Source organism: Tamandua tetradactyla, chromosome 5, assembly GCF_023851605.1.
Source record: "Tamandua tetradactyla isolate mTamTet1 chromosome 5, mTamTet1.pri, whole genome shotgun sequence".
Taxonomy (NCBI): domain Eukaryota; kingdom Metazoa; phylum Chordata; class Mammalia; order Pilosa; family Myrmecophagidae; genus Tamandua; species Tamandua tetradactyla.
The window spans coordinates 100,143,360-100,156,786 of NC_135331.1; the positions used below are offsets into that span (position 1 = coordinate 100,143,360).

Below are 13,427 nucleotides of genomic sequence, written 5' to 3' on the forward strand. Positions count from 1 at the left end.
CCAACAACAAAGCAAACATATTTGCTAATTAGTAACTATCTATTAAAGTCTGGTTGCAAAATAAAGAAACTACTGCACAGGTTTTTTTTAAGTAGAAAGGTATTTGATACAAAGAAGATGCTCACAAATTAGAAGGGGTAGAGGAGCAGCATTTAGATTGAGCCTCCAGGAGACTCACCCTGGAATTGTTGTTTGGAAAACACACCATAGCTGTAATCCCAGAATCTTGAAGCTGTGGTAACCACCCCAGTAACTGCCTAACACTAGAGCCTGGCTCCTGCGCAGTACCTGACTCGCATCTCCATGACCATGCCTGAAATCAGTAACAGCCAAAGAACAGAAAGATAGCCTCAACTCACTTCCAAATTCCATCATACCGAATGCAGCTATTTAGTGGGATTTAATTTGCCTTCAGAACCCTCATTGCAAGAGAGGCTGGGAAATGTAGTTTTTAGATTGCCACATATTATAGCAGACAAATGCATACCTGAAGGTGAGAATTGGCTGGGCAAGCCAATCCACAGCATGTGTCACAGAAAACAACCACTTGTAAATGGTGATTTCTGAGAGGTTGGTATATTAGTACCCATGCCTGGCAGCTATGAACCTTTGACTTTTTGAACTGGGTGTCATTAGTTTACCAATGCATCGGCAAAGTCAAACAGACACCATACTCCTTCCTTCATTTTACCACTCTTGATGACCAAACAAAATAATTTTCTTTAAAAATAATTTGCTTTTCCCAGGGTACATCTTTATTTAATGATAGAATGTTCACCTGCCATGTGGGGGACCCGGGCTCAATTCCTGATCCATGTACCCACCCCCACACCCATCCCCCAAAAAACTTGCTTTAAAGAGTATATTGCACCCCTCCATCTCCAATTGGCAGAGAGAACTGGGGAGAAGATGCAGTAGCTGGGCAATTCTGCATCAAAGTATGCCAAGTGACAATCCTTTTTACATCTGAGACAAAATGATTTTTAGAAAGCAGAGAACCACAAGATAGTGGATGTTCCATTCCTAGGATGTAATTTTTTTCTTTTTTCTTTTTTTTTCACATGAGCAGGCACCAGGAATTGAACATGGGTCCCCAGCATGGCAGGCAAGAACTCTGCCTGCTGAGCCACTGTGGCCTGCCCCCTAGGAGGTCATTTAAATCAGTGCTAGCAGGTACAGAACCAACATGAGATGTTTTCAAAATCTCTTTATTTCCTTCTGTCTTGAGGACTATTTTTACATCAACTGCTTCATACATTTCTATTACAGACTAGAGGAAATCCACTATCAAAGCTCAAATGAGGAAAAACAAATACAATCAGTTGCCGTCACCGTTAATCTCTTAGAAATAAAAGAGGGAGGTGGGGCAACCTTGTCCCCAAGAATAGTAGAGGGTGTGTCTACAGAGATTAACCGTGACAGATGTATCTTGGTGTGATCCTCACATAGGAAGATTTGTGTCCAGTGTTTCAAAATAATTCAAGGACAGAAAGTTTCCAATCTTTTACCCATGGCCTCTAAGAAGAGCCAAATAATGACGTTAGGACCTATCAAGAAGGGAAACTTCCCTGGTTTGAGGCCTACTCTACATGCGCTTGGTTATTTTAATCATGAAAAAAAGATAATAAATTAACTTGCCTGGAAATGGGTGCATATGGGAAGCAGTACCACAGGGGGAAATAGGTCTTGGAGTTGAAGAGATTTGAGTTCAATGCCATTTTTGTCATTTATTTAACTATATGACTGAACTGATTAGCTATTACTGCATTAAAATAACACCTAGAAACTTTGTGGCCTAAAACATCAGTCATTTACTTAGTTCACAATTCTGCAGGTGAGCGATTTAGGCCAGTTCTCCTCTTCTCTCCCTGGATGCTCTCATGCAGTTACAGCTCCCCACAGGTCAGCGAAGTGGCTCTGCTTCTGGGATGTGTGGCTGTCAACTGTGTATCTTCATTCTCTTCCACATAGCCTCTCTTCCTCAAGCAGTCTACCTCAACTCATTCCTTTTCCTTTGTGACAAAATTTGTAATAAATTTTGATAAGTGGCCATCACTAATTTGCTTGAGAAGTTTTTCTTTAAGTATTTATATATTTTAAAACCTTAAAAATCCCAAATAATGTTCACCTCAGGTACTAGTCTGAGGGATGACTGGGTGATGGATGATATAGGTCCATAGAACTACAGGAATAGAATGTAATTTCCTCATTCTTTGTGTGTGTGTGCGTGTGTGCGTGCGCACGTATATATTTAAAACATAAAACTTACCATTTTAACCACTTTCAAGCACACAATTCAGTGGCATTAATTACAATCACAATAGTGTGTTACTCTCACCAACATCCATTACCAAAACTCTTCTGTCACCCCTAATAAATTCTCCAGTCATAAAGCATTAACTCCCCATTCTCTCTCCTCCCTGTCCTTAGTAATCCATAATCGACTTTCCTTCTCTATGAATTTGCATATTGTAGTTATTTCATATAAGGAAGACCATACAAAATCTGTCCTTTCGTGTCTGGCTTATTTCACGCAACATGATGTCCTCAAGGTTCTTCCATGTTGTTTAATGTATCAGAATTTCATTCCTTTTCAAGGCTGAATAATATTCCATTATATGTACATACCACATTTTGTTTAACCATTTATCAGTTGATAGACATTCGGGTTGCATCCACCTTTCAGTAATTGTGGATAATGCTGCTGTGAACATTCACATACACACATCTGTTTTAGTCCCTGCTTGCCTTTCTTTGGGTATATACCTAGTAGTGAGAATGCCAGGTCATATGATAATAATAAGGTTAACTTTTTGAGATACCACCAAACCGTTTTCCATGGTAACTGTACCATTTTACATTGCCACTAACAATGTACAAGGGTTCCTATTTTGCCACATCCTTGCCAGCACTTGTTCTTTTCCGTTTGGTGAATAATAGCCATTCTAGTGGTTGTAGGTGGTGTCTCATTGTGGTTTTGATTTGTCTTTCCCTAATGACTAATAACATTGAGCATCTTTTCATGTGCTTATTAACTATTTTTATAACGTCTTTGGAGAAGTGTCTATTCAAATCGCTTGTCCATTTGGTTTTGAATTTTTAAAACTTTTTTATTTTGAAATAATTTCAAACTCACAGGAAAGTTGCAAAAATAATACAAAATCCATACAGAGAACTCCCCTCGACAGATACCCAGATTCAACCGTTCTAACATTTTGCCAGATTTGCTGTATCATTTTGTCTATCAATCCATTTATCTATCAATTTTCTAAACATTTGAGAGTATATTATACATATCATGCCCCTTGAATACATAATACTTCTATATACATTTCTTAAGAACAAGGATATATACTTACATAACCACCTTGAGTACAGTTATCAAGTTCAAGAACTTTAACATTGATATAAAACTTTCATTCTCTATATCAGTTTTTTCAAAAGCCTTTTAGGGCTTTTCTCCTCCAATATTAGATCCAGTCTAATGCCATGTATTGCATTTAATCTGCGACTCTTTAGTTGCTCTTTTTAAAACAATTATGGATACATAGAAACAACATAAACTTTCCCATCTCCACCACTCCCAGTATACCATTCAGTGAGATTAATCACATTCACAATGTTATATTACACTTAACCACCATCTATTACCAGGAACTTCCCACCTCTTCAAAAAGAAACTATCCCCATTATCCTTTGCCCATTTTTCAATTGGATTGTTGGAGGTTTTTTGGTTTTTTGTATATCCTGGATATTAAGCCCTTATCAGATATACAGTTTCCAAAGATTTTCTCCCATTCTGTTAGCTGTCTTCACTTTCTTGATAATGCCCTTTGATGTACAATAGTTTTTAAAAATTTGATGAAGTCCCATTTGTTTTCTTTTGTGGTTCATTCTTTTGATATAAAGTCTGAAAATTCATTGCTTAATACAAGGTTCTGAAGATATTTCCCTATGTTTTCTTCTAAGAGATTCATAGTTTTATTTAGGTCATTGATCCATTTTGAATTGATTTTGTATTTGTTGCAAGGTAGATACTTTCATTCTTTTGCATGTGGATGTCCAGTTATCCTAGCACCATTTGTTGAAGAGACTATTCTTTCCCATTGAGTGGACTTGGCACCCTTGGAAAAAATTAATTGTCCATAGAAATGTATGTTGATTTCTGAATTCTCAATTCTATTCTATTAGTCTATATGTCTGCCCTTGTGCCAGTACCATACTGTTTCAATTACTATAGCTTTGTGGTAAGTTTTGAAATTAGGAAATATGCATCCTTCAATTTTCGTCTTCTTTTTCAAGATTCTTTTGGTTACTAAGGACCCTTTGTGCTTCCCTATGAATTTGATGATTGGCTCTTCCATTTCTGCAAAGAAGGTTGTTGGAATTTTTATTGGGACTGTATTGAACCTATAAATTATTTTGGGTACCATTGACATTGTAACCATATTGTCTTCCAACCCATGAATATGGGATATCTTTACATTTCTGAAGTCTTTAATTTCTTTCAGCAATGGTTTGTAGTTTTCCTTATGTAAGTCCTTTACATCCTTGGTTACATTTATTCCTAGACATTTTCTTCTTTTAGTTGCTATTATGAATACAATTGTTTTCTTGATTTCCTTTCTGATCATTCATTCCTAGTTTAGGTATACTACTGATTTTTGTTTGTTGATCTTGTGCCCCACCACTTTACTGAATTCACTTATTAGCTCTAGTAACTTTCTTGATATGCTTCCAGATCTTCAGTCATTATTTTGACAAATATTTGAGTGTATATCATATGCCGGACTTTAACAAATACTTGAATATTTACCATGTGCCAGAGGCTATTCTATGCCCTCAGGATACAAAAATGAACAAATACGGGTGGGGGGTGGGGGACAGCGGATAAAACTACTTCCCACAGTATCTTGTTCTGCAGCCTTATTCCTAGCGGGTGCTTATTTCCCAAGTCTCTCCCCAAGAGTCTAGTTGTGCAAAGAAACCCCGCCCCATTACCTGCCAATTCCCATTGGCAGATTCTCTGCCATTCTCTCCTTAAGAGATGTACTACAACTCCCACAATGCCCTTGTGGCACCCTATTAAGGGGCCGCCTTCCTCCTGGCCTTGCCTGGGACTACTACCGTTCCCAGAGTGCTCCTCTTCCCATCTTGGGTGTTATTGCTCCTTTCCCCGGGTCGGACGCGGTAGAAGTCAACGAGAGTGCCAGGCACGGGGTTCTCTGTGTCCTTCCCCGGGCAGAGACAAGTAGGTGACTTGCCACTTGGTCGCTGGGCCCGGGAGGGAGCGTAAACACCGCCGTCCCTCCTGACCGGTTCACCTCACCCTTCCTTCCTGCCTTGCTCCACCCGCGGCCGCCTGGCGGCTCCGGGACTGACTGCCTGGGGCAGGGGTGACGGTCGCGGCCGCCCGGGCTGTGGCGAGGCCACGGCCCTTGGGGCGGCGGTAGCGGCGTCAGCGCTGGGGAAGAGGAGGAAAAATGGCGTCGGAGCTGGAGCCCGAGGTGCAGGCCATCGACCGGAGTTTGCTGGAATGTTCGGCTGAAGAGATCGCGGGGGTGAGTACCGGGACCCCCGCATGTAGGTCTGGCCCTCGCAGGCCGCGCCCCGAGGGAGGAACTCACTCCTGGAAATCCCGGGGCGGCCCGGCCCAGACGTGATGTGACGACCGCGCCTGCCTCCCCGGCCTCTCCGTTCTCCCCAGTCTTGTCTTGCAGAGTAACGGCCGGAGGAGGCCACCGGTCCTAATGATCTCCTGTCTTTCCTTTTAATCCTCAAATAGCCCAGTGCTCCAGCCACCTTTACTTTCCCATTCTGCCTAGACCAACAAAGAGCTCTTGCATTAGTCTCCCCCCCCCCCCGCCCCCCCACTTCCCATTAAGTCGCCAGTACACGGGCCTTTGCCCTTTATTCCAGCCCTCGGAGGATGGGAGGGAAAGAGACGATTCCTAGTGGTTTTGGTATAATCACCCAACTCAGACTTCCTGATTCCTTTTCCTGAGGTAAGCGAAGCAGTTCCTCCACTGAAACATGGCACAGTAACTGAGCCCCTCCTTTTTTTCTGGGGTTGCCCTGGACACCAGGGATGCAAACGACACCTGTGCGTTTTTGTACCTGTTTGGTCAGCCGACGACGTGTCTTTGAAGGTGTAGGAAGTAGTATCTTGACACATTTAGTAATTTTATGAAAGCTGTAGTGGAGACCAGGAGATTAAAAAAAATAATTTCTCTAGTCATTGGGGGTAGTTGGATGGAGAGTAAGTTATATAACTTCGAGAGTGTAACTTTCAATAAATACAAGCTAACATTGAGAGGCCACAGCTTAGCAGGAACAGTTATGCTCCGAAGTTAAACTATTAAAACCAAGTATTGTACTAAAATTTGCATATGCTAATACAATGAGCAGAATTGTAAAATAATTATTTTAATAAAACTTGACATCTTTCCCCCAAGGACAGGGAACACCTATTAGTACAGATTGTCCAGAATGATTATGAATGGACCAAAACAACTTAGGCCCCACCCCTAAGGTTAATAAGAAGGAAATGACCTCTGAACACAAGTCAACAATCTTACTTAATGTTATGAACAGAATTTGAGGAGGGTACTATGGGGTTATTGGTCAGTGATGAGCTGTTTTGTGTGCATTAATGATATAAAGTCAGGGTGCAAATAAATGACAGTAGGAGTATAATTAAAAAGTGTAAAGAAATAGACTGCCTGTTCAGTAATGAGTCTTCTCTTTCTTTTTTTAACCATATCCTGATTTACATGTTTATCCCGTGTCTGTTTGCACTACTGTCTATTTAGTATTGCAACAGCTCAAGGATTTTCAACCTCCCTCTACCTTTCATTTGTCGAAGATATTTGAAAAAGCAAATGAAAACTGTTAAGGTAAACAGTAAAATAATAGTATTGGCAGCTGTTCCTTATGCATGATCTCTTCTGTTGATATCTAATCAGTTATTTACCTCAGAGTTTTTTTGTGGTTTTTTTATTCTTCACTGAATTTTGTGTTTGTTGGCCCAGTAGTATAGGCTATTTATTCTATGATACCTCATCTAAAAGGGCAAACTGTTGAGTGATTAGAGTTTCTTCAACTTGTTGAGAATTTCGAGGAAACCAGTTATAAAACCAGGGCTGAAGGCCAACACTCCTAGTTCTAGGGCAGTGACATTCTCTCAAGATGCAGTGGGGAAAGTCAAGGAAATGCAATAACTAATTATTAATTTGAACTTAATTAGAGTTTGTGGGGATCTGCAACCTGATCTATATTTTACATTTGCTCTGTTTACTTTTAAATGGCTTTCTGAACGATAGCATAAAGAAGAAAAAGGTTCAGTCTGAGGGCCAACAATTCCTTCAAATAAGGAACAGACTAGCTAATATTAAAATATAAGATCCCCTCAGCTCATGTAATCTATCTTTACTTTGTGAAGGGTTTACTGTCTGTTTCTGGTTATAATAGCATGACATTTAAAACTGTTCTTTCAGCTTGGGCTCCAGTACAGCCCTTCTCACAACTGAAAATGAATTAACAAAGTTTCTCTATCAGATTCAAAGTAAATTTTAGAGAGTGTAAACAAGTAGAGAAAGCAGTTATTGCAGCCTTTAAACTTCTGTTACTGATAAGTTATTGGGATCACATCCATTTAAAATTACACAGTGAGCACTAGTGTTATCTTTCCAAACTTTATTTATACACTGCTTCTCTTATTTCTAGAATGAGGAGGAAGAACTTTTTGTGAACTCATCTGTCCTGACTAGTATGCCTCAGAAATAAAAAGCTTCTAAGCTGACTGTTTAATAATTTTAAGTTTGGGATATTAAAGTGGCCCTTTGTTCTCAGTCTTCTCTTTTTCTTGATAGAAATGATTCCATAACAGCTATAACTTTCCGTACTTCTTGACTCTCCTCTTTATTTACATTTCATGCTCCAAGATTTAATTACAATGTCATTTTCCAATGAGTGATTATGGTTTAGGAAGTCCCTACATTTTTTTCCCTAAATGTAAAAGATACATAGGCATTGTAGAAATTTTATAGAGTTGTATGTATATATTGTTTTTTTTTTTTTGCTTTAAAATTTTCAACAGTTTTAATAAGATAAAATTCACATACAAATTAATTAAGTGGTTTTAGGTATATACACAGAGTTGTGTAACCATCACTACAATCAATTTTAGAACATTTTCATCATCCCCCCAAAAGAATCCTTGTACACATTCGCAGCCACACTCCATTACTCCCCAACCTCCTAAAGCCTAGGCAACTCCTAATCTATTTTCTGACTCTAGATTTGCCTATTCTGGGCATTTCATATCATTGGAATTATGCAATATGTGGTCTTTTGTGACTAGCTTCTTTCACTTAGCACAATATTTTCAAGGTTCATCCATGTTTTAGCATGCATCAGTATCTCATTCCTTTTTATTGCCAAGTGATATTTCATTGTATAGATATACTACATTTTATTTATCCATTCATTAGTTGATGGGCACTTGAATTGCTTCTACCTTTTGGCTATTATAAATAGTGCCACTGTGAACATTCGTTACTAGTTTCTGTGGGGGCATTATGAATTAATTTCTTTTTAGGCATATACCTAGGAGTGAACTGCGCTATCAGTGGTAACCCTATATTTAGTGGAACGAACCCAAGACTGTTATTTCTAAGTTAGCTGCACCTCTGTTATATACCCACTATCAGTATATGAGGATTCTGATTTCTCCATATCTTTGTCAACACTTGTTATTATTTGCTTTTTTGATTATAGCCATCTTAGTGGGTTTGAAGTGGTAGCTCATTGTGGTTTTGATTTGTACTTCCCTAATGACTTGTGATGTTGAATATCTTTTTATGAGCTTATTGGCCATTTGTTTATCTTTGGAGAAATGTTGGTTCAGTACTTTCACCCCTTTCTTAATTCAGTTATTGTTTTTTATTATTGAGTTTCTGTATTTATTTGTAAATGCTCTCCTTGTTTCATTTTTGGAGCACTTAATATAATTTGTTTAAATTTTTGTTTAAATTTACCATGCAATAAAAGGAAAGCTCCTGCAGATAGCAGATTACAGGTTACAGGTTACAGGGGTGGGGAGTTGTTGCTTAATGGGTGCAGAGTTTCTGTTTGAAGTGATGAAAAAGTTGGGGTAATAGATGTTGATGATGGCAACACAATATTATGACTGTAATTAATACTACTGAATTATACACCTGAAAGTGGTTAAAATGGGAAATTTTGGGTTGCATATATACTGTTACAATAAAAAGTTGTTTTTTAAAGGATAGCTTGCTGGAAACATTGTCATAATATGTTTACTTTAATAGAATGAGTTGGCAGTTTTTTACTTCCCTTAAAGAGGATTTCTAACATGGTAGTGAGTGTTTATTATGCTCTTGTATACATGGGTGTGACACTTACAAGTATCTGAAATAAGGACAGGCTAAAATAAACTAACTAAAAATCTTAATGATTTTTCATGTCAAAGAAATAATTACAGTTAGCATATGTTGTTGAGAGCCAATATGAAAAGCTATAGATCACAAGATATGTGTGAGCCATTATTCTGAAAGGCAGGCATAAATTTTTTCTTACTGCTTTCTTTCTCCTCACTACTATTATTTAGTTTTCTAACCTGTAATATTGCAATTACAGATTCAATGTCTCAGGTATAAAGTTCTTATGGAAAGGTACTTGGCCTTATATACTAAATTTAATGTATAAATTAGTGTGTAAATTTAATCAGTGCCTGTGATAGATCCCCAGTCTGTTAGGTGACTTTCATTTTTTGACATTAATAGTATTAAATTTTTAAAGGTGGGAAACATTTGCCTGCTTTTATTAAATCAGATTTTTTTAACGCTTCTTACTGTGAAATATTATATATATACAAAGAAAAGAAGGAAAAAACAATAATTTTCAAAGAATACTTGAACAGATAGTTACAGATCTCACAGTTCATTGTGGGTTACCATCCACTATTTCAGATTTTTCCTTCTAGCAGCTCCAAAACGCTGGTGGCTAAAGGAAATATCAGTATAGTGATTCAGCAGTCATACTCATTTGTTGAAACATGTTTTCTTTGTTGTAACTCCTCCTTCTTCTTTGATCCTTCTCCCAATCTATAGGGATCTTTGGTCAATGCCCATTCTGACTTTTTTATGTTGAGAAGGGGTATTGACAATAAAAGATAGGGGATGTAATTGGCTGATAATCTTAAAGAGGCTGGCCCCTCTGGGTTTGAGGATTTGTCTGACCTAGGAACTCTCTGAAAGTTATAGGTTCCAGGAAAGTAAACTTAATGCATGAAACTTTTATAGAGTCTCAGTTAGAGCTCTAGGTAGTCTTAAGAGTAACTGGAGTGATATTAGTTGGAGTTTGGCAAACCATGGCAGTTAGCAGTATTTAGCTGAAACTTGCATAAGAGTGACCTCCAGAATAGCCTCTTGACTCTATTTGATCTCTCTTAGTCATTGATACCTTATTTTATTGCTCTTCTTTCCCTTTTTTGGTCAGAAAGGCCTTGTTGATCCCATGGTGCCAGGGCCAGACTCATCCCTGGGAGTCATGAGCCATGTAGTCAGGGAGACTTTTACCCCTGAATGTCATGTCCTACTTGGGGGGTGGACAGTAGGAAATAATTTTCCTTGCAGAATTGGGCTTAGGGAGAGAAAGGCTGCATTTGAGCCACAAAAGAGGTTTCCTAGAAGCAACTCTTAGGTGTAATTATGAATAGTCTTAAAAGGGTAAGCCTCAAAATCAGGGGTGTGGCCTATTTTCTTGGGAATCTGCAAGTTTGAGTTTCCCAGATGGGAAAGTTGAATAGTTTTGTATTTTTTTCTTCAGACCCTCAAGGACATTTTTAAAAAAAATTAATGGCCCACCATGGTCTAAACCAGATTTTTAAGTCTTCTTAATAATTTATAACAATATATTAATATGTTACAAATATTTAATAAAAGTTGACATTTAGAAAGAAGTACTTGCTTATTTACTAAGAAAATATTTTACATTTTTCCCTTAACCAGATGTTGATAATAGTTTCTGAATTTTTAAATTCAAGAACTCTAAGAGCAAAAAGAAAAAAAAAAGAACCCTAAAGAACAAATTTGACTGTCAGTGTGTTGTTGGGACCATAAGACTACGTAACTTTTTTAGAAAGCAGACTTTTTTATTCTCCCTGGATGAAAATTCTACAAAAGAGAAGTTTTAGGGAAAATGGGAACATAAAATACCAAAATAGCAGAAATAGTTTTTTTTGTTTGTTTGTGTGTGTGTGTGTGGGGGGGAAGCGCAGGGTCAAAGAATCGAACCCTTGTGTCTAGCTTGGGAGGCGAGAAACCTACCATTGAGCTACTCTTGAACTGCCCAGAAATTGCTTTTTTTTTTTTTTTTAATAACGTGGCCAGTGTTCTGGTTTGCTAACTGCTAGAATGCAACACACCAGAGACGGATTGGCTTTCCACAAAAGGGGATTTATTTAGTTGACATAATAGTTTTTCAGAGGAAAGACAGCTCTTTTCAACTGAGATTCTTTCTTATGTGGGAAGGCACAGGGCGATCTCTGCTGGCCTTCTTTCCAGGCCTCTGGGTTGCAACAACGTTCCCCAGGGTGATTCCTTTCTGCATCTCCCGAGACCTGGGCTGAGCTGCAAGTGCTGAGATGAGGTATACTGAGCTGCTTGGACTGTGCTACGTTGAGTCTCTTATTTAAGCACCAGCCAATTAAATAAAATATCATTCATTGCAGTAGGCACGCCTCCTAGCCGATTGCAGATGTAATCAACGACCAATGAGGTTCACATGCCATGGCTCATGTCCACAGCCATAGAACCAAGCACCTTCACCTAGCCAAGTTGACACCTGAATCTTACTACCACAGGCAGGTTCTGGGAATCGAACCCAGGTCTCCGGCACGGCAAGCGAGAACTCTGCTGCTGAGCCACCATTGCCCGCCCCACCAGAAATTGCTTTTTAAATAAAACCTTTAAATGTATTGCAGATGTAAATTGTCTGAAGCACTTAACTTTCTGGGATCATATAGGTGAATTCCTTCAATCTTACTGCTTAATTTTTTATTAAAAAAGAATAAGTTGCTTAGGATAATTTGATTACAGTCATATTTTGGAGTAATGTTTGCCGACAGTGGGTGAAAATTTGGATATTTGTCTTTAGCTACCAAAAATGTCTTTTAGCTCAAAGACTAAGATTCTGATTTGCTTGTTACCCTTTTACTATCGATTTTTTTTTTTTGCTATTTTATAATTTCTGATTGGGGGGAGTTGTGATTCAGAAATCGAACCCAGATCTCCCACATAGAAGGCAGGCGTTCCAACCACTGAACTACCCGTGCACCCAATTTCTGAATTTAGAGTATATGTGTGTGTGTGTGTGTGTGTGTGTGTATTGTATGTATGAATCTTTTTATTTGTTTGTTTAATTTAACGCCACCTCTCTGAAGGGAGAGAATCTTTGAAACCTGTAGGATTGTCTCCCAAGAAGTGCTGTTGTTTTAAGAGTAATTTAATCTCTTACCTCCTATAAACACGACAAAGTTAGTGACCTTTGGAAAAGATAGGGGTGAAAACTTTTTCACTGTTTTCTCTGTCAGAAACTTTCTTCCAGTCCCTTAACTTGTGGACAGGATTTTTATATTTTAGTATGAATTGTCTGAAAATATGAAAATGACCAAAAAGTTAATATATGTAGTACCTCATGGGTATTTAAAATCTCTATATATTATTTTAGAAGGAAGTGGACTGAAGGAATACATGACAAATACGTAGGCAGAATTGACAGGGAAGGCAAGGGTAAACAGAGTAAAGGGGAAAGACTTAAGGTTAAAAAAGAAAGGGTAAAGAAAAAGAAAGAAGGTTGTTTGAAGGGTGCCTTTTCTAAGGTTTATTTGTTTTGGTTTGTAGAAACCAGTATCTGATCCATGCCACAAGCCTGGATATACTTTGTCTTTGCTGTCATTAAAGCCATGTGGAGCTTCTTTCTGGAATGTCAATGTTAGGTGACAATAAGTAGTATAAACATATTTATATGTTTATACTAACTCAGTTAACAGATTTTACTCAATGCCCATTTAAGTCAGGTTCTTGTTTAGACCCTGGAGAGATGAGAAAGGGAGATGGGAATGGAGAAGGGGCTGAGAAAGCATCTTGGAAAAAATGAAACATAAACTGGAATCTGAAGGATGATTAGAAAATAGCTTTGTAAGCTGGAGAGAAGAGCATAACAGATCAGGAGGAAGAGACTAGAGAATGTAATAAAGGCAAAGCACCTTGTTATACATGTTAAGGGCCTTGGACTTGATCCTAAATATAGTGGGAAGCTGAAACTGGCATGATCAGATTGGCATTTTGCAGGATCACTATGGCAGCAAGATTGGAGAATAGTTTGTAAAGGAACAAGACTGA

General features: G+C 38.3%; 1 protein-coding gene across 6 annotated transcripts in view; it reads left to right on the forward strand.

The window, feature by feature from the left end:
• Positions 1 to 5,077: 5,077 nt before the first annotated feature.
• Positions 5,078 to 13,427, forward strand: part of UBR2 (ubiquitin protein ligase E3 component n-recognin 2) — a 165,647-nt gene continuing 157,297 nt past the window's right edge. For 3 of the 6 annotated variants that reach the window (XM_077161818.1, XM_077161817.1, XM_077161819.1), the window contains exon 1: positions 5,080 to 5,561. In XM_077161818.1, coding sequence (XP_077017933.1) covers positions 5,484 to 5,561 — 78 coding nt within the window. In that variant the 5' untranslated portion in view covers positions 5,080 to 5,483. Of the gene's footprint in view, positions 5,562 to 13,427 lie in introns of all 6 variants that reach the window. The other 3 variants (XM_077161822.1, XM_077161821.1, XM_077161820.1) reach the window with 2 other exon arrangements.